Below are 21397 nucleotides of genomic sequence, written 5' to 3'. Positions count from 1 at the left end.
ACATGTGTAATAACATTACTAGTGAATCGATTTATTACAACCGTTACTGAGTATGATTAACTTAATCATCAAACTCGCGCCATGTTTGGTTTGCTTTTTGTTGTGTTAACTGCTCATCACGGAACAGGAATGAACATTTATCCCGACACACGATTGGTTGACAAACAAATGAACATATTCCACCCCACACGTTATTTTATTCCATATATAGCTCCGCAATTAATACCCTATACAAATTTGCAGACCAGTCCATGGTGTTAACATCCAATAAAAGAGAAATTAAAACAGGACTGTGGAGGAATTTGAGGGACAATAATACACTGGGATGGATGAAGTCAACGTTGGATCCAATCCATAATCCGTCCATCAACCAGTATACGTGCATGTGACCCCACGCCACCATGTAGCCATGGGCGCCCAGTCAGGCGCGAACCCAATGCTGAGCTGGTGTGCAGCTTTTTTTAATGATAAAACAGGGAGGGAAGGCAAGCGCACCGTGAATAGTGTTTATAGCCTCCTCATACGATAACTTTTTATAGGAGACCGCCGGTTTGATATCAATTCTTCTATTGATTTTTTTTTTGGGGCGGGGGGGGGGGGGAGAGAGAGAGATCAGGCGCAATCAAATTGAAGGTCAATTTAAACTTTACAACTTGGCCCTTCCATTATTCATCATTACTTTTTTTTTGGGGGGGGGGTGTGGGACGCGGGTCCCCTTTCCTTTTCTTTCTACCAAGTCCAGCACAGCTCACATCTCCTAATTTTACTTGCCTCCACAAAGCCCATCATCTTCCTATACTGATGTCTAGCTCTAGCTCTAACTATTACGATCCACTCAATTTAAACGAAGAAAAAAATAAATACTTATAATTCAATGCCTGGCTGCCCCATGGGCATGTACAAGCATGAACTGCATTTATCCAATTCGTACATTTTGAAGTATTTGGCACTCGCAATAAAGGATACGCCCAGTTCACATTAACAATGTAATGATGTATAGTGAATTACTGACATATACCGAGCTGTAAATGACCATATACGAAGCTTTTGGTCAGACGGTCGAGAAGCAATGAGTTTGGAAATAAAAAGGAGGGTCCCGAGTGGGTATTTCAAAAAAAGAGTCCACGTGGGGGCAGCACAGAGTGCCAGCTATTTCCAACATGAACGTGACCGGGAGGATGGGGTCCACGGACGCGCTGAGATGTTCGAAAAAGACGGTCCTCATTCATTTGCGCGACCTTTCTTTTTTAAACGACGCCGCGGGTACTTCGCCCCCATATTCGTTCGTTTCACTCCTCACAATCCGCAGGCACTCCTCCTTCCTTCCCGTCCTCTTCTTCCCACCCCCGACTTAGTCAGCTTTTCCTTCGGGTAACGTCACTTTTCTATACCTCCTTCACTTTTTATGTTTTTCCCCCTTCCATCAGAATTTGCTTGTTTTGAACAATTTTAACATTCATTTCTTCCAATTACTCGTCGGTTTTCCCACTAGGTATGATGAACAGATGGGCTTTCTTAAAATTCTTACTTTCCGCGGCATATTATGGGTTGTGAATGGTCAATATCCCGTTTATGCTTATTTCTGTTAGTCGATTTCTTTATGGAGTGCGGCATATTGTTTTATTGGGTCATGTCATAAATCTGCTTATAGTGATATACCGTTCGGGATTGTAGTATATGTTCTACTGTGTTCTCTCGGTGATTAGCGGTACTGGCATTAGTGGCTTTTGATGCGTGGGAATTCGTGCTTAGCCCCACGTCTCGTAAAGTTCTTTTAAGACTGTTCTGGCGATGGGACGACATTTTCTAATTTCTACGATTACTTCACTGGAATGAAATTTGTCGTCTCAACCGATTCGGGCGTGTACCAGGGCACAAATGTTTGGGATTAATTATCAGAACTATGTTGCATCTATCACTGAAACAGGCATTCATTTAATTGTCGTTTGCATTTGTTTGGCTTTGAGATTTTGATGGTCGGTTGGTGTCTTTATGCAGCGTTTAATAAACAATGGCAGATGCTGAGGATATTCAGCCTCTTGTTTGCGATAATGGGACGGGTATGGTCAAGGTATGGATCCAAGCATGCAAATGTTGTTGATCTTATCTATCTGTTGGGTTTCGTGATTACCAGTTAAATAAGCATTACTCGAATAAACCTGTAGGCCGGATTTGCCGGAGACGATGCTCCGAGGGCAGTATTTCCTAGCATTGTGGGTCGCCCTCGTCACACTGGTGTGATGGTTGGTATGGGACAAAAGGATGCCTATGTTGGCGATGAAGCTCAATCAAAGAGAGGTATTTTGACTCTGAAATACCCGATCGAGCATGGCATTGTTAGCAACTGGGACGATATGGAGAAGATCTGGCATCACACTTTCTACAACGAGCTCCGTGTAGCTCCGGAAGAGCATCCCGTCCTCCTGACAGAAGCTCCTCTCAACCCAAAGGCTAACCGTGAGAAGATGACTCAGATTATGTTCGAGACCTTTAATACTCCCGCAATGTATGTCGCCATTCAGGCCGTCCTTTCCCTTTATGCTAGTGGCCGCACAACTGGTAATGAACTCTCTCTTTCGGCCGCGCGCGCCTGCGTGCTTTCTAATGTTAGGACAATTAATCATCTCTCTCTCTCTCTCTCTCTCTCTCTCTGCATTGCTAATTATACTACTCATTATTTTGGGAAAATAAGTTTCTTTTCAGGAGTAATGATCTACACCATAGCATATGCATCCATCAGCACATTTGGTTCATTACAGTAATAAGAATACTTCTATTGTTAGCATTAAGAATAGTTTAAAAGGCGGCATAGAGTTCGATGAGCAAAGCTGCTGGGATCTGAAATGTTTTACTCTGGTTATTTCGTTATGTTTCATCCATCGATGTTTGAGTGGGATTCTGAGGGCCATCCGATTAATGGTATAGCTTACCACTGCAATGGATTGATAGTGCGGTTTTTATGCTGTTTTAGGTATTGTTCTGGACTCTGGAGATGGTGTCAGCCACACAGTTCCCATCTACGAAGGTTATGCCCTCCCACACGCAATCCTCCGTTTGGATCTTGCAGGGCGTGATCTCACAGATGCCCTCATGAAAATCTTGACTGAGCGCGGATACTCTTTCACCACAACTGCTGAGCGTGAAATTGTGAGAGATGTGAAAGAAAAGCTGGCCTACATTGCTCTTGATTATGAGCAGGAGCTTGAAACTGCAAAGACTAGTTCAGCTGTCGAGAAAAGCTACGAGCTACCTGATGGTCAGGTGATCACAATAGGTGCTGAGAGATTCCGCTGCCCTGAAGTACTCTTCCAGCCATCCATGATCGGGATGGAAGCTGCTGGCATACACGAAACAACATATAACTCAATCATGAAGTGTGATGTTGATATCAGGAAGGATCTCTATGGTAACATTGTCTTGAGTGGTGGTTCCACGATGTTCCCTGGCATTGCTGATAGAATGAGCAAGGAGATTACAGCATTGGCACCCAGCAGCATGAAAATTAAAGTGGTGGCACCACCTGAGAGGAAGTACAGTGTCTGGATTGGAGGCTCCATTTTGGCATCTCTTAGCACATTCCAACAGGTAGAGTGTGTGATTTAAAGTTCATAACTATGAAGATAATATGACAGATACAACATGAAAATCTATTTCAAGTAATATTAATTTAAATGAAAAGGGGAAATAAAGCGAGATAAAATAACAAACAATGATAGTCAGATCAAGGAAGGCATAAAATCACACGTTAGCATGCAATACGGATGCTTTTATTCCATGGAAGGTGGTTTTGGCAGGATGCGGAACTTCTTTAAGCCACAACTGGAACAGTTGAACATGTCTCTAGGGTCTACTGATATGATAGTTTCTCTCATCACACTGTTAAGTATTTATTCTGATACATGTTTTTCAATTCTTGAGCACAGATGTGGATTGCCAAGGCAGAGTATGATGAATCTGGTCCCTCGATCGTTCACAGGAAATGCTTCTAATTATGGAAAGCAAGAGGTGGATCAGAAAATTGCTACATATATTTCATCCTACAGAATTATGTCCATGCTTGGGGAACTTCCATTTCCTATTCTTTACCATTTTTTTTCATCGTGTTTCTTTTACGTTTTCTTTCCTTTATATTTTGGGATAAGAGAATGAAAGCAAGCAATTCTTTTTCCTTGTTATTTTGTTGTGTAGAGTTGTGAATTATTACTGATTTGGTTTGGTTGAACCAGCAATTCTTTGCTTTAAGTTATTCTGGTTATCATGTTCTCGAAAGAATGATCTGAGATTGTCTGAAACAGAGAGTCGTGCTTATCTCTGCCCTGATGATTAATTATTTAGCTACAGCAATAGATTATACTTGCTGAGTATTGAATCAACTAGATTTTGGCCCACGTGCTGCATGAAAGCTCGAGCTGGCTGGGAACTGCCCTGCACTGATGATGACTGCTTTTAATGGTTTTCATTGTGCGCGTGTGCGTGCATGTGATGATTGATATTGAAGATTCCATGCGAACTGTTAAACGCAATCTGCGGGCATGTTAAAGTCCCATCGGCAGTTCAGAACTAGAACACGGCCCCAAACAAATACATAGAAATATCCAACACATAATTAGACAATAAATTATAAAAACGGTTCTGGTTTTGTAATTAATTTATGAATATTAAAAAATTAGTTAAATTAGTTATTTATAATAAATAAATATTGTTTTTAAAAAAAAATATTTACTAATTATGTGTATTAAAACAATTTTTGCAATCATTATAAAGATTATTTGAGAGCAAAATAGAGAAAGATGAGAGACAAAGTGAATTGAAATCTTATATTTAAGATTAAATTAAATTTTTAAATAGCTCTTATATTTAAGATGATAATCTGCAACCGCTAACAGGAGATACAATCACACAAGCATTTTGTTGTGAGATGAATATGTTGATTCATTACCTCTGGTTTGTAATATAAAAGCTCGTTTTTACTTTTATTTTGGTTATAAATGTAAGATCCCAATTCACTTTGTTTTTCATATTTATCTATTTTTTTCAGAGTAATCTTTGTAATAATAGTAGTTCTAATTAATACACTTGATTGGTAAAAATATTTTAAGAAAGACAACACCTATATATTACAAACACCTAACTTAATTAATTTTTTTAATTTATTCAAATTAATTAATTAACTCTTATATTAAGGATTGGAAGTAGAATCTTAGACCTCTCACTTTAACCCAAGATGGGATCACGGACCAGCCCTGAGAGAACGACGTGATAAGATAACACGATGACTAGAAAACCAATAATTAAAAAACAAGCAAACATTAAGTCGGCGAGAATGAGCGAATAAAGCATTATCCCGAAACAGGAGATAAGGTCTTGAATTGGGTAAAATAAGTAGCAGCCTCCAGAGATAACTTGGCAAGTATATAAAATTGGGTGTGATTCAATTACTGGTTTGCCGCCGCGGCCACCTCATAAAATGTCAACTTCGGCGGAGGGGTCGACGAGAAGAAGCACACATAAATTATGTTTGGTTGGCAACTAATGAAATGCCGAATGCGACTCAGCAAGCACTGCAGACCAGTGATGGAATTGGAAGACTACCACTTGCTCCCAAAAAGGATGTTTCGTCCCATTCAGGATTCAGAAAGTGGGGTTCCGAACGTCCTAACATGGTTTTTTTGTGTCTAAATCTGTGCAACAAATGCACCTCACATGAGCCGTTCCCATACACTTAACATTGTTCAAATTATATTATTATTTTTATTTTGAAAAGGTTTTAAGTTTTAACATTTTAAATTCAATTTAAAAAATTTATATTAAATATGTATTTCACATAATTTTTTTTTCTAACGGATGATTGATTGATTTCATGCTGCCTAAAAGCAAAATTGATGTAACAAGAGTAACACGCTTCGAAATGGTCTTTGCTTAGAGCCTGTGCGAGGGGGTGAAGCTGACCATTCCAAGAAGCTTTAGAAAGAAAAGACAAAGGAACACTGGTTTTCGCCATTGCCCCCCACAGGTGAGCAGGCAACAGATATATATTTTTTTTTTTACCATCACCATGCAATAGATGAGGTCTCAATTTAATAGTCTTGCATGCCTCTTGAAAGGCGAGAAGAAATGTTCAAAATAAACAATGAGATGCCATAAAAATGTTCACCTTTGACTTAGCATAGAATTGTTAGAGCCTCCCTTTAATGGCAACTTTAACCAGGCAGGGACATCCGATTCGAGTCGGCAGGAGTGAACTTTATAATGAATCCATTTCCCAATAATTGTTTCCCCTATTACAGTTTGGGTCATAGGCCATCTATCCATGGCACACTCACTTTTATCAATTGAATTAGTCGCAACAGCAGCCTCACTTCCTGACAATTTTGAGATTTGACGGTCCAACCTTGTCCACGAAACCTCTGAAGGATAACTCTGGTACGGTTATCTTTTTTCCGTGAAACTCATGGTCTATGAAGATCACAACAACAGAGATGTCATCATGGAAAAACCTCCTGATCCCCTTCCCAACTTTCTGCATGTCTTTAAATCTCATTTCCCTCTTCCTAGCCGCCTCATTCAGGGCAGCCCTCGCAAGTCTTCTTGCAATCCCCTGATTTTCAAGAAAAAACATTAGACGGAAAAAGCCAGGGTTTTTCCAAATGCCAAGGATGAGAGACCCAACAAGAAACGACAAAAACAGGAGAAAGAGCCAGTATCACAAGAAGCTTACAGTTCGTGGGTTGTTATAAACAATCTCAGCAGCTTCCTGATTTGTCATGTGTTCCCAAAGGCCATCAGATGCAAATATGAGAAATTTATCATTTGGCTGTATAACTCTGGAACATATAGATGGTTCTGCCGAAAGCACCGGTCGAAGGATAGGATCTGGCAGATGGAACCGTGGGAAGGAAGAATCAAGAGAGAACTCTGATCTCTTCAAATATGCATCACCTATAGATCTGGATACCTGATTGCATTTGCAGTAGAAAACCCCCCCCCCAAAAAAAAAAAAAACACGAAGAAACTTTTATTTGGAGCAAGTATAAAAATAACTTGCATAGACACAGGAAAAAAACAATGAATAAAACAAGCGTCTATCAAAAGTTTTCAGAAATCCTGAGAAAACTGAAGTCCCTAAGGCTAAACAGTTTGCACATGTGCAGAATATAATTTGAGTTCATGCATAAGCCAAAAGATAAACATAGTTGTGCAATAAAATATACCAATAATTATACTCCAAGACTGAAAATTGAAAACATGCACTAGACGGAAGCTTCCATTCCACATACAATAAATGTCACAATTCATCCGTCCATCCGTCCATCAAATGTTAATATTGATTAGTATGCATTACCACACAATCAGACAAAAAGTTTCCACTCAAATATAAGGGAACTCCCCAATGTTGGATAAAAACACAAGCAAAAGTGAAAAGGGGGGGGGGAGGCAAGGTAAACAATGAACAGTTTCTTTCTGAAGGGTGAAAACCTGAATGATGCCCTTAATACGCCATGTTCCATGCTTCATAACTACAATTTGTGAGTCATCTGGATGCAAACTCCGGAGTTCTCGTCTAACCTCCTCTCTGCTTGCATTGTGCTCTCTGGTCAACTGCTCAGCAACGATCTTGTTAGATCCATGCACAGAGCCAATTACAGCACGAGAATCTCCAAGATTCGCAACATATAACGTCCCTTTCCATATAACACCCAGCAGACAGCAGGAGCCTGTTGCTGCTATCAATGGCTTTATACCAAATGTTCTTCGAACAACATTCAGAAATCCATCTTCAGTAGCAGAAACAGCATTCCTGAGCATATCTTCGGATATGGTACCATTTTCTTGAGCGATCCCTGTAACAAGTTTCACCACAAAACCTCCGTAACTATTTAAATCAAAGCAGTTCCAAGGGCATGTAAGAGGTATAACAAAAGAGAAAAATTGCTGCGTTCATTAGAACTAATAATACATGCATTGTCATTGATTGACAAACAGTAACAGAAATTATATATACTAACTCACACAGGCATGTCAGTCAATTCTGATCCAAAAATTAAAAACAATACAAAATCTGAAATTCAGAAACCATGTCCACCAGAATAGTTAGTGAAACATTCGATTTGCAGCACAAGGTTTATCAAGCCAGCCAATCCTTGGACGATCCTAAACGGAATACTCACTTTTCGATATAACCTACTGACATTCCAAATGATCGATATGGAAGGAAGATATTAATCCCACTGTAGTGATGGCCAATTTAAGAGGGGGAAAATACATAGAATCTTGTTGAGCTCAATTGAGGATTAATTTCAGTAACTGATGGAAGATGGTTCTAGAAATATATTTCCTCATCCTTTCTGCTTGTATGTGCATTCAATAACTGCATCCCTTCAAATTTTTTATTTGTCTTTTCTCCCTCTTTTCAAGAAATACCTCTCAAAAGAAAAGAAAGGTGGCGAAGGAAGACGAGAGGAATGTTAATTGGCCTGATATTTTAGCTTCAGAAGGCAAAGCGGAATTTCCAACACCGAATCCGGAGGCTAGTTCCTTGCATTCTCAAGAGCAACGATACAACAATACAATCTGGGGCGTAGCCGGTAAAGGCCAAAGGGCCAGCCAAATAATAATGATGATGATGATGATGATAGTAATAACAATAAACACACATAAGCTGTGTGATAACAACGGACACCAAAGTCCAAAAAAATCAACATCGAAAGCACTGCACAACGACCTCTTCAGGAAGTAACGACAAGCCAACAATAAATCAATGTAAAAGCATCCAAGCGAGCGCATAAGACTCACTCATTAGATGATGGAAGAGGTGATCGCAGACGAACCGGGACGCTTCGGGACCGCCATGGCCATCGTATATCCCAACGAACACGGCGTCTGGCCCCGTCACAACCTGGCTTTGATCCTCAATTACTTCATTGGCCTGAACTACCGCAAAAGAGAATTCGCCGCACGAGTGCTTCTCAAGGTCCTTGCACCAAAGGAGAGCGTCTTCAGACCGGGAATAATCATCGATATTATCCCTGTTCATACGGGCATACCGCCTTATTGGTGTCAAACACGCAGAAACCATCCTTGCCAACCACGAAAGCATCCCACATTTCCCTCTATAACAAATCCCTAGAATATTCGCCGGCGATAATTAATAGAAGAGGTCGGATAGCCGAGGAGATGACAGGAAGAATTTCTGAATTCGAAAAATAAACTGTGATATCTTTGACAAGGGAATGAAAATCTGTAAGATATCGTAATTTCACAGAAGGAAAAACAAGAATTGTGCGTTGTATGAGTCGTGAAATGAGAAAGATACAAAATTTGGCGAGGTGGTACACCAGATGAAGGAAAATAGAATCTAAAATTGAAAATAAAGTGGATGGAATCAATTATCTAGATTTAAAAAGAGATGTTAGGATTTAGTATTGGGGAAGGGAAGTCTTCCGGGCAAGATTAAGAGAACAGAGGAATGAGAAACAATTGTGGGGGGCAGGCGGTTTCTTAATGACGGAGGCAAAGGCACGCACAGTTTCCCAAGAAGGTACTTATGGCAGAGTGGCGGGTGGAAGTGGGAGGAAGAGGAAAGTGAGGGAAACCAGTGTTGACTTTTTAACGTGAAGACGATGCAGAGCGCATCAAGTTCCTTCTTTTTATCTTCTTTCAATTACCATTTCATTTCTGAGTCCAAAAAAAAAAATTACCATTTCATTTCTGTCTCGCCAAACAGCCAAATTACTACCATATTTATCCATGTTCTCTGGTTACGAGTCTGCAATCTTGGTTTGGCATTTACTTGTGTTCAACTGGGTCAAATAATCCAAATCCTTCCCTTGCATATAGGGGTGTGCATCGGACATTCCGAGCTGATTTTGCGAGCTTTATTTGTTTGCCCGTGAGATAAAATTAAATACCAAACGAAATCCAAATATTAGAATGAAATCAGAAAGAAGCATTAGATCGCAAATCGCAGTATAATATGGTCAGGTATTATAATTCCAATACTACCTCTTGTACTTAATATAAGATCTGGTTTAACTTTTATTTTGGTCTTAAATGTAAGACCCCAATCAACTTTATCTTTCATATTTATACAATTTTTTCTAAAATAGTCCTTCTAATAATTATAGTTTTAACCAACACACTTGATTAGCAAGAATATTTTAAGAAAGACAACACCTATTAATTACAAATAACTAACTTAATTTATTTCCTTAATCTCCTCAAATTAGTCAACTAATTCTTATAATTAAGACCGGAGGTAGTAATATCATACGCTTTTATTTTAATTTTTTGAGTTAATACTATTTTTAATTCCTAAAATTTAAGACCATTTTGATTTATTCCTTAAAATTTGAAACCAATGGTTTTTGGTTTCTAAAATTTAAAACAAGTGATTTTTAGTTTCTTAAATTTAATCTTATTTTAGTTTTAATGCTTATTTTGACAGTAAAAAGATCTTAAACTATATCAAAATGAAATCAAATTTTATGGATCAAAACTATTTTGAGAGACCAAAGTTAAAATGACGTCAAATTTGAGAGACAAAAAATGATGGTAATCCTATTTTTTTAATGTGAGATATGGAATTCCAATATTCTAAAGAAAATATAATGAACGATGAAAAAATTTAAAAAATAAATATGGGCATAGAACTTCGCAGAAAATAATTAGCCAAGTCCTATGTTCGATTCGAGCTTTATAATGAAATTGTTTATACTTTATAGCTTGTAATATGATTCAGGTGAAAAAAAAAAAACAGCTTATGATATGAACTTTTTTATTAAAAAAATTAGAGTATTAGATATATATTATATTCAAAGAAAATTGTACTAAAATGTCAAGGAATATAAAATACAGCAAAAAGATCGAAATGAATAAAAAGTTCCAAGGGACTGGAGTGCTGGGTATGGCAAATGTTGAATTACCAAGTTACCCTTATTAATTAAAAATAAAAAACTGAAGAACCCCAAGGCGCACCCACCCTTCCTGATTGAGCTACCCACGCCCACAAGCGTGCTGGTGAGGGAGATGGAATGTGGTGGGCTAGTGAGAATCGCTGGAATGGGAGAAGTAGGGTAACAAGAATAGTAGCGGGAAGTGGTGGAGCCAATCTGGAGAAGCTATTGTAATGGAATGATAAATGCATGGGCAAGCGAATCAGGTCGAATGCGGAGCAGAGGAGAAGGAGGGTATGCTCTTATTTGCCACTAACCCCACCCTCACTCATAGATATTGGCACACTTAGGCAACTTGTCACTTGTCTTTGCGAAAAGGAAGCCTCCGCTTAAGAAGCTTCAAATCATTTCAGGAGATCCAAGGACAATCAACCAAATGAGTTCCGTATAATAATTGAGCTGAACTGTTTTTTTTTTTTTGGGTCAAAATTAAGCTGCATTTACTTAAGGGGGAAAAAAGAAAATTGATTTCACGATCACCTCATATGTATGTACTCCTCCTCCTCCGGTCTTTATACGTAGTATCAAGTTCTTATATTTAAGAGCGGGGGAGTGCATGTTATACAGGATTTTCAAATAGTGGAACCTGACTATTTGTATATCTTAGCTTTTTAATAGTGCTGGGTCATGACCATTTGTCAATGATGAGCTTGGCTTTATGCTCTCATGTAGATCACCTCCCCCCCCCCTCCCCCGTCCACAGCCACCACAAGTCGACGGAATCACTCCGCCGCCTTTAATATTTTCCACTCCTCTGCTCCGCATTCCACTTAATTTGCATCCCTATAAATCTTTCCATTACCGGTAGCTTCTCCAAATTGGCTCCTCCACCAGCTTCCCACTACTACTCTTAGTACCCCTTCTTCTTCTCCTCCTCCTCCTCTCATCCCAACCCGATTCTCACTAGCCCAGAAGCCATCTCCCTCACCAGTACGCTCGTGGGTGCGGTAGCTCGATCAGGACGGGTGGGTGCGGCTTGGTTCTTCTGTTCTTGATTTTTATTTAACAAGGAAAACTTGGTAATTCAGCATTTACAATCTCCTACACTCAGATCCCTTGAGACTTTATGCCCAGTTTGGTACGCTGGGACTGGAGGCAAGAAATTGGAATTTGAACTGGAATCGATATTTTGACACATTTGGTAGGCTGGAATATCAGGTTTTATGGAACTCTCAGTTCCATAAAAAATGTTGGTATTAGGTTCTATCGGCTACCTTATGGAACTAGGTTCCAGTTCCAGTCCCATGGTCATATTTTCCCCCATGCCCTTCCCTCTTCCATATCCTTTGCCGCCACCCAACCTTTATTTCCGCTAACCTCCATCGCTTCCTACTTCCGTCACCCCGTCCCATCTTTTTCTTCAACCAACGAATGTTTTCGTACTCCATTTTGATCTTCGGTTTTGACTTTGCTTAGCTATGGCATCATCAATGTCTTCGCAAAGTCCTCCAGTTGTGCCAGGACACTTTGCTGAGGGAGATCAAGTTGCCAAGGGTGTTGTGACTCAGCTTCTTCGTCCTCTCCTTCTCCCTCTTTGATTTGCGACCTTCTCCCACTTCATCTTCCCCTTCTCCCCCTTCGATTATTTACAATGATTATTGATGATGAGTTTTTGATTGAAGAATTATCTTCTAGTCTTTCATGTTTTTTATTTTTTCCGGCGACAGTGGTGGTGAGGCCATGAACGGCGATCTGTTGGCAGGAAAAGAAGGGATTTTTTTTTTGTGAGGGGCATTTTGATATTTTCGTATTATAAATACATATTTTAATAAAAAAATTATATCCCAATTCTATCATCCTATCAAACATGTTTTAAAACTCACTTCCAGTTTCACTTTCACCTTCATTAAACATTCTTCCACCATTAACAAATGGGGCATTATATTTATTTCAAACTTATATAGTTATATGGGATATTTTTGTCATATTTTTTGTTCCTTGCAACCTTAATGCAATTTTTTCTCATATTTATGTATAAATTTATGACATTATACTATATATGGTTGATAGTGTATAGTTGCAGAGATTTTTTTTTCCAGTTGTTGCTGACCCAGATGAGAATGGGCACGCAAATATCAAGTTTGTTTCAATTTGCCTACATTTGCCGTCCACTGAATTCAAAATTTAGAAGGAAAATAAAAATGCGGGACGGAGATGGCGACATGATGATGATTTTCTATTGCATATTATATATACCTGTTAAACAAATAAAAATCTTAAGATTTAAAATATTCTACTTTATCATTAATTTTGTATAATAAAATACGGTAATAAGATATAAAAATTAGTAAAATAAAATAAGTTTTTTCTTAGATGAAACTGCAGGGGATGCCGATTCCAGAGCAAGCATAGACGTGGAATAATAAAAGCAAAACAATAATGAAATATGATTCCATCTTCCTGCGTCAATTGTGCATAGATATGCATGATTATATCACAAGACTAAACATATTTTTAAAGTCAGATGGTAGAAATGCCTACACTCAAATAGAATCATTGATTCTATAACTAACTTGCGAGTCAGATCTATTTTTAGATTAAATATTTTAACCTGTTAGTATCATTTACTCAATTAAAACGGCGCAATCCATTTTTAATTAGGTCTCGAGCATAAATTAATATTGGTAAAGCAAATAAATTTGACCATTAATCAATGCTAATCCAGCTTCGCTAACAAACTTTTCCAATGCTGTGTCCCGAATGAGACGGGTCCATAACGTACTATTGAATTTATTTTCTGCTCCCATGAGCAAGTGATATATACTATAATGTCCAAGAACAAATGCTTATTTATTTTTGGTGATTTACAACAACCATATTTTAAACTGAAAGATCATGCAATAACAACATCACTTTGATCTTCATAAGTTATTTGTAGAAAATTTTGCTATTATAAATACAAGTTATTTGCAAGGCATTTAATGATTATTTTTTAATTTTTATTTTATTTAATTTTCTTTTTAAAGAGATCAAAAAGAGAAAAGAGGCAAGAATGAAAACTTACTAGCTGGGCAAGATTATTACGCAAACAAACAACAAAGAAACGATGGAATTTATATATTATTCGGAGACTAATTAAAGAATAGCATCAATTAATGAATAACGAATAGTGATAGTGCAATATATATATATATATATATATATATATATATCATACATATAGTCTGAGTTTCTGTCCAGAGCTATGCGTTCATCTCAGGGGACAGCAGATAAGAGGCTAAACAATATCACTGATCAGACGCTTATGGCGATGATAATGCTTCTCCATGAAAACTCTGGATGCACCTTCTACCGTACTCCGCCACGTCTGCAAGAACCAGTGAACACTGAACACGTTATAATGCAAGCGAGCTCATAGAAAAATCGTGGTCAACATCAAGCCCTGCTTCTCATTTAATTTGGGGGCGGGGGTCGGAAATGTCTAATGGACACATTCCGTTATGCTTTATCTGGATTTTAGCACTCAGGAGCCGCCGTCAAACCGTGACCATATTTCATACCGTTCCTTCTCTCCATTCAAGTCGAATCAGCAAGCTGCTATTCATGAAATCGAAACTAGGTCTAGACTAGATAATCTTACTATGAGGCAAATGAATTTCGAAAAGATCCTGATCGGCAACTGAAATAATTAACTGCAAGTACTGACCATCTTAATCGTAGCTATTGTTGTTAGTTTAAAGCTTGAATTAGAGGACGAGCCCACAAATGAGAGCAACCGGTCAACAACTTGTCCAGCTAGTAATTCAAGAATAGATTAGATGAACAAAATCAAATGGACGGAAGGTATGCACCTTCTCAAGGGTTCCGAAGACGGATCTGTTTCTGATGTCCCTTGCCTTGAGGCGGGCGCGGGCAATGCCAAGCTGGCGGAGCAAAGCAGAGCGGCTAGTGGAGGCGAGGGGGAGAAGCGACCTCCTCTCGACCAAAGCGGAGCCTCCATGGGAGGGGCTGCGACAGCAAGATTCGGCGACGGTGATACGGCGCTTAGACTTGAGTTTGGGGGAACGCGAATCCAAGTGGGCGAATTTCTGGAGGAGTTGGTCGGAAGACTTTTTGGCGACATGCTGAACAGAAGGGGAGGCGGCGGGAGCAGGAGTGGCCATTGCGATGGAAGGAGGAGGAGAAGAGGGAGGGAAGTGGTATGGAAGGGGGATAAGCAAGAAGTATTAATTGTGGAGGCTGAAGGTGGGGAAAGGACCGTTGAGGGAAGGGCATATGATTGAGAGAAGGAAATATAGCCGTTGGGGGGAGTTTCAGGGACGGGGACTCAAACTAGTGTTGGCAATGATTTGGAATCAGCGTGTTTTATGCAGAAGCCCTCACATGCTGCTCCTCTGTCTTTTTCCTCCTTTTTAGCTTAACCCTTTGCGAACCCCAGGCTTATCATCTCGGTTTCTTACTGCTGCTACAATGGAGCTTCGCTTAATTTAGTTTGGTGGTTCCTGCACTGAATCCCACGTGATAGCATCAGGCCACGTTGCTCTCACTCCCAGGCTGCAGCCGCTCTTATTCATTATCACTTGCTCCCGGTTCTTTCCCCCACATGCGCATTTCACAATAAATATGTTACTCCTCTAGTCCTATTTTTGTCCTAGGGCCAGAGGCCACTTTATTCCCACATCTCCCCTTCACTTCTTTCTTTCTTTCTTTCTTCTTTCTGGGCCGAATCATCTTCCATCGCTTTACTTCTGCAGGAATTTAAAAGTGGGGCCCCGCTGGTGGCAGTTCAAATGGATTCAACCATTCCCAGTTCTTCTTTTCAACTTGATGACAAGAAGATTGATCAGAACAAAACTTTCAGATTGGTGAACTGGGAGCCTCTGTTTGATATTTTGGTTAACTTTCTTCAACCAGTAGCGAATTCACATTTGAATTTTAAGAAACTTTAATATATTTCAGAAGAACTTTTAATAAAATCAGCATTTCAGAATTGACGTTTTAATAAATGTATTTTGTTTTCTTAATTTTTCATTGAAGCCCTTTCCAAGACTATTTCATTCATTTAAAGGCCCTCCCTGAAACAATTAAAATTTCTTATCAGGGAGTACGGTATGTGTTCTATCCTGGGATCCTTATTAGAAACTAAAATAATAAATAAACTCCTTATTACCAGCAATCGAGCGTTGCGCCACATACAAGGTTAAACATCAACTATTATTCACTACTCCAATAAAGATTATAGAAATCTGGTATAAAAAAAAAAAGATATAGAACCATTTTTTACTTAAAAAAAATATAGAACTGCCTCAAAGAAATAGGAAAAAAGTTCTAAAGAATTGTTTTTCCCCTTTCCAACATGGGTGTAAAAAAAAAAAAAGGAACAAAATCAGAGAGAGGCTCTTTTATTCTTCTAGGCCATATCATCTAATAATTCAGGTTGCCAACACTCCGGTGAGTATGGAACAGCCCAAAGAAAAATTTATTTATTATATCTATCTGACCAATCACAACAACTGGGGATGTAGCTCAAACGGTAGAGCGCTCGCTTTGCATGCGAGAGGTACGGGGTTCGATACCCCGCATCTCCATTCTCAATTAAAACTTACTCCGTCCCTCTTCTTTTGCGTTGCCCATTTTCCTTCTCTTGAGTTTGTTACGTCATGCCAAATGAACGGATGGCGTGCGATGCGGCTGCGTTTCCCTTCCCTCACATGCTCCTCATATTTTGCATTTTTCATTCATTCTCCGTCATAAATCCAAATAATGAAACCATCACCAACCATTGTCACTTCATCCTTGATTTATTTCTGCTTTGAATTTACATTTTGTCCTTAAATATGAGTTCTAATACAAATATCAAAATGTAATTAGTACTTGTTTTTAATAACATCCTTAACCTAACTTTTAAAAAAATGAAGGATAAAATAAAAAAGATAATTCTAGCATTAATAAATTGATTTATTAGTTGTTTGCGATTTTTGTCTATCTACTGCATTTAGTATCATATCATACAAAATTCTTATTGAATAATACTTATATTAAATTTTTTATATCCATTGTCAAGTTTTCAATTACATGTGATTATGTGTCATACTTTTAAAATATTAATATTTAATAACATTTAATTGGAGAATTTTATATGATTATAAACAACTTGGTCTGAATTTTGTAATTCTTTTTCCATATACAATCAATTTGTTACCGGTGGAAAAAAGAGAAGGGGGGGGGGGGGAGGAGAGAAGAAGAGTCGCCCCTTAATTAATTTGGGGGAAAATCTGAGTTCATAATTAGCATCACTTGAATATTGTCCGTTTTGGTCAAACAGCAAGCAATGAATGGAAATTAAGTTCGGTGTTGTCAGTTTGTTTGCGGACCTTGAGCTGGCGCTCGACAAATTCACGATGGTGAAATTGAAGACGGAGACGCCTTCTCCATCCGCGCTGCCGTATTTACTTGCTTATCGCTCTGTATAAACACCTTCCGCCCCTCCCTCCTCCATTCCCTTGCTTTCATCTTCGCACCCATCTCCACTTCACAAAAATCCCCGTCTCTGCCTAACATTTCTTTCAATGGCTGCTTCACAAGCCTCAATCTTTTCCATTTCTGCTCTCCCTTCGTCTCGCAAATATTCTTCTTGTTTTTCAGCATCTCCTACTTCGCTGCTGTTCATGTCCCAGACTAATCGGAAAGCTTTCGGGGGCAAAAAGCTTGGCCGCATCTCTGTTTGCAGGGCAATGGTTCAGGAGGCAGTTCAGGGAGCGCCGGCGGCTTACGCCAAGGAAATGGAGAGGTTATCCGCCAAAGAATCGCTTCTTCTTGCTGTGAGTATCGACTTCTCCATTCCCTCCCTCTTTTGCTGTGCTGATACTTCTGGGCTGTCTGGTTTGATTTGATATTTAGTTCTAATTACCTGGCTGATAATAAAAGGGGGAACTTCATCCGGAAACAAGGCAAGGCCCGAGTTTCGTTTTGTTGTATTTTCCACTATTTTCCTATTTCAAATTTGAAATTTTGACATGATTGTAAATGGGCATTGGCATTTCCCCCCTTCATTCGATTACCTAGTTTATAGTTTCATCACTGTGAGAGCTGACAAATGAAGAATATTGGGTGCAAGCAAACTCTGCTGAGGACGGTAAATTACGCACAGACACATGAATATCCATGTACACTTCATGGAGGCGGTGGTGTGAATTTTCCTCTATTCTTCTTCGTCATGTTGAATAGACTCACTGCGAGTAAAAACCGCATCCTCTAATATGGTACTGGAGGTGCCTGTGGACTATATGGTACCATAGAACTGATTCGCTCTGGAGAACTGAACAAAAGTTCTGCAATGTTAATTACGCTACTGTTTCCTTTTCTGTTAAACACTCCACCTTCTGAAAGAGCTGAGGACTACAGATTCCGCCAGTGAAATGCATATACTGACAATATAGTCTAGGAACGAGTTCTATATTGTGTTGCAAACCATTATTCTTAGATCAAACATTGAAGCATTCTTTCAGTTTAAAGATGCAGGGGGTTTTGAGGCCCTGGTCACTGGAAAGGCATCGGATATGCAAAAAATTGATGTGACGGAAAGGATAACTAGTCTTGAGCGGCTCAATCCAACACCTCGCCCCTCAACGTAAGTGGTCAAAAGCATCTATCCATGCGCTTTGGTTTGAGATGTTAATACCTTTCTCAATTACAGGTCACCCTTTTTAGAAGGACAATGGAACTTTGAGTGGTTTGGTTCAGGGAGTCCAGGATTGTTTGCTGCTAGATTTATATTTGAGTGAGTACTCTGATCACAGATTTGTATTTAGTTTTTCTTCATTTAGAATCATCTGGTGGGGCTTGGGATCATGTATTTCTGATCACAAGACCTTGAAGCTTTTTAAAATCTTCTAGTGAGTTTTTATTAAACTTAATGCCAAATATCACTGCTCAGGTGGCCTTTGTTTCTTTGCAGGAATTTCCCTTCAAGTTTAGCTACCTTGTCAAAAATGGATGTCTTTATTAGGGACGGAAATGCAAGGATTACTGCAAACATGAAATTATTGAACTCGGTATCATGTTTTAGCTTTCAGGGCTGCCATAACTGATTTCATAAGCCATTGTTTTTGTATTGGGCACTTCCTAAATATTTATCGACTCAACACTTATTATTGTACACGTTCCCTATGATATTTTACTATTGGTTCTCCCCTTGTTGATTGTGTTTGGGCTCACGTATCACTTCACGGGGGTTGATCATGGATCATATTGATCAAATGTAGGTAGAAAGCAAAATTACCCTATCAACGAAGTTATCTGTAGAAGGTCCTCTTCGTCTGAAGGAGGAGTATGTTGAAGGGATTCTTGAGACACCTACAGTTATTGAGGAGTCAGTACCAGAACAGCTTAAAGGCGCACTTGGGCAGGCAGCTAATGCTGTGCAACAACTTCCTGTCCCTATCCGAGATGCCATTACCAGTGGGCTGAAAGTTCCCCTGGGTAAGATTTCGCCTATCTCCTATATGAACCCCTGATAGTATCCAGATAATTTTTTGAGAGATGTTTACATTTTGTTAAATTTTGTTTTCACTATGTTATTACCAAAATTATATGCTGAAGTGAATCTATCAGCTGTACTCCGGGAGGCACCTTGGTTACATCTCTATTTTACTTGAACTTCCTCATGCGCTTCTTATGGATGGCAACTGGTGGGTGACATATATTATTTTATGTGTAAAACTTACTGTTGCAAGGCTGAAGATGCTAAGATGATGCAGACATGTCTCTTATGAAAACAGTAATTGTTCTATTTGACGATTGTGTAAATACTTCTGTTTTGGCGGTCAGGGTCTCCTCTGTTAGAGAAAATTCTCATATAATTACATGATCTGCTGTTTCCCGGGAAACATATATTCAGAACGATAGGACGTGCAAGAACTTGAAGACGTTGACTTATAATTATGCATGTGCATGGAAAATGTTTGAGAGTTGGGACTACCATTCTGTGTTCTCATATCCTACGTCTATACTTTTTATCCAGTTTTTCATGTGAAAACTAGGTTCTCACTTTCTTGTTCTGCATATGTAGGTGGAAGTTTCCAGAGACTATTCATGATTTCTTATCTTGATGACGAGATACTTGTAAGCATTTACCACGTCGGATATTTTTTTAAGCGCGTCTTCCTATGTTTTTAAAAAAAAAAAAAAATTTCACTGCCTTTTTTTGCCAGAATAGAGATGACAGTGTTGAAATAGTTGATGTGTAGCATCCTGAATTCCAGTGCATTGATTTCTTAAATCAGTTGAATTGAATTTACTATCGGAAATCTCTGAATGCCATTGACATCGCGTGCTAGAACTGATTTAGACACAAATATAATCTAAAATATCATATTTAATTAAAAAGAGATTGTAACTGAATGCTTACGCTGTTTGTGATGCAGATATTAAGGGACACCTCAGGAATGCCTGAAGTTCTGACAAGGCTGGATGCATCTCCATCTTCCTTGGTGGAACCGAGTCCTGATTATGAGAGCTAAGATTTCTTTGCTTGTAAGGAGACTAAATTATTGCATAATAAATATATATATTTATATTCCCTCACAGTGATGAATAAAAATTCATCTGTTTTTCTCATTCATGTCAATTCATGGGATCATAGATCTAGTTGCTCTTCGCTTTATGGATTACAGAGATTTAAGGGGTGTTTGGATAGAAACCAAACCATGATTTCAGAAGTGATTATACGGTCTACGAGGTAAATATGTGGAGAATTTGTCTCGATTTGTGAAAAAATGCTTTTAAAAAACACTTTTAGGATATCCAAACACCCCCTTAAAGGGACTCTTCACTAGCAACTTTCGTGGGTAGGCCCCGTCTTTTGGTTATTAGGTCCTTTGCGAATCCAAACAGAACCAATCTGAATCTAGATAAAATTAAATTTAAGTCCTTAGCCACGAGCACTATTTCCTATTAGTTGGTTTGAATTGAGAGCAGGAAAATTGTTTAATTTTTATTCGAACATGATTTTATATTTCAATATAATTTTTTTGCCATGAGATTTTAATCTAAAGTGAAAGTAAGGTCTATCAGCTTTAAGGAAGTGGCTGAAAAAAATGCTCAAAAAAATGAAGGTGTTTTGTATTCATGTCAAAGAAATAAACTACGGTAGGTTTACCCTCAAGTTCTTCATTTTAGATACGACTAAGGGAGAGTGTGGAACTCTCAAAACACACTTAAAATATTTTTATGCAAGTCAGAATAAAACTTATCTTAGAAATTTATCTCATTGTAAAATTACTTTCTAAAAGCTAATCCAAACACCCTTTAAATTGGCTATAAGAGCAACGCAAAATTTTTTTAAAAAAGGAGAAGAAAAACAGATCGTTATCACGTTTTGTAAATAGTATTACATGTTCCAAAGAATTGGGTAAAAATACTTAACTTATGCGGCAAATTTGGAGCATGCTTGTGAACAAAGATTGATGAGCCAAGCAAAAGAGGAAGTCAATTTGGGAGCCCTA

At 38.6% G+C, this 21397-nt stretch overlaps 4 protein-coding genes and 1 non-coding gene across 7 annotated transcripts; 3 read left to right on the top strand and 2 right to left on the bottom strand.

The window, feature by feature from the left end:
* The first annotated feature begins 1288 nt into the window (after positions 1 to 1288).
* Positions 1289 to 4327, top strand: LOC114734175 (actin). Its single transcript, XM_028921726.1, has 5 exons — positions 1289 to 1371; positions 1999 to 2071; positions 2166 to 2559; positions 2972 to 3585; positions 3924 to 4327. Exons 2-5 carry the CDS (start codon positions 2012 to 2014, stop codon positions 3987 to 3989), a joined length of 1134 nt encoding a protein of 377 aa, XP_028777559.1. The 5' UTR covers positions 1289 to 1371; positions 1999 to 2011; the 3' UTR covers positions 3990 to 4327.
* A 1689-nt stretch (positions 4328 to 6016) lies between these two features.
* LOC114734258 (probable protein phosphatase 2C 68) lies at positions 6017 to 9649 on the bottom strand. Its single transcript, XM_028921843.1, has 4 exons — positions 8794 to 9649; positions 7477 to 7841; positions 6719 to 6955; positions 6017 to 6598 (listed from the first exon to the last, which is right to left on the bottom strand). The coding sequence occupies exons 1-4, from the start codon at positions 9095 to 9097 to the stop codon at positions 6356 to 6358; spliced, it is 1149 nt and encodes a 382-aa protein (XP_028777676.1). The 5' UTR covers positions 9098 to 9649; the 3' UTR covers positions 6017 to 6355.
* A 4337-nt stretch (positions 9650 to 13986) lies between these two features.
* LOC114734220 (uncharacterized) lies at positions 13987 to 15256 on the bottom strand. Its single transcript, XM_028921792.1, has 2 exons — positions 14744 to 15256; positions 13987 to 14259 (listed from the first exon to the last, which is right to left on the bottom strand). The coding sequence occupies exons 1-2, from the start codon at positions 15053 to 15055 to the stop codon at positions 14170 to 14172; spliced, it is 402 nt and encodes a 133-aa protein (XP_028777625.1). The 5' UTR covers positions 15056 to 15256; the 3' UTR covers positions 13987 to 14169.
* Positions 15257 to 16407: 1151 nt separating this feature from the next.
* Positions 16408 to 16480, top strand: TRNAA-UGC (transfer RNA alanine (anticodon UGC)). Its single transcript has one exon. It is a non-coding gene; the product is annotated as a tRNA-Ala (tRNA).
* Positions 16481 to 17211: 731 nt separating this feature from the next.
* LOC114734218 (probable plastid-lipid-associated protein 13, chloroplastic) lies at positions 17212 to 20540 on the top strand. 3 transcript variants are annotated; one of them, XM_028921787.1, is made up of 8 exons: positions 17212 to 17359; positions 17600 to 17713; positions 18401 to 18522; positions 18589 to 18672; positions 18850 to 18946; positions 19157 to 19373; positions 19963 to 20015; positions 20318 to 20540. In XM_028921787.1, the coding sequence occupies exons 1-8, from the start codon at positions 17228 to 17230 to the stop codon at positions 20411 to 20413; spliced, it is 915 nt and encodes a 304-aa protein (XP_028777620.1). In that variant the 5' UTR covers positions 17212 to 17227; the 3' UTR covers positions 20414 to 20540. The 3 variants fall into 3 exon arrangements, with proteins under 3 accessions (XP_028777620.1, XP_028777619.1, XP_028777621.1); XM_028921786.1 differs by having other exon boundaries at positions 17274 to 17713; XM_028921788.1 differs by having other exon boundaries at positions 17274 to 17713; positions 19963 to 20047; positions 20318 to 20381.
* The last annotated feature ends 857 nt before the right edge of the window (positions 20541 to 21397 follow it).

Source organism: Neltuma alba, unplaced genomic scaffold (assembly GCF_004799145.2).
Source record: "Neltuma alba isolate B1F8T4 unplaced genomic scaffold, ASM479914v2 tig00013081_pilon, whole genome shotgun sequence".
In the NCBI taxonomy this organism is placed as follows: domain Eukaryota; kingdom Viridiplantae; phylum Streptophyta; class Magnoliopsida; order Fabales; family Fabaceae; genus Neltuma; species Neltuma alba.
The sequence above is the reverse complement of the archived record's forward strand: the minus strand, read 5'-3'. Positions and strand labels throughout refer to the sequence as shown.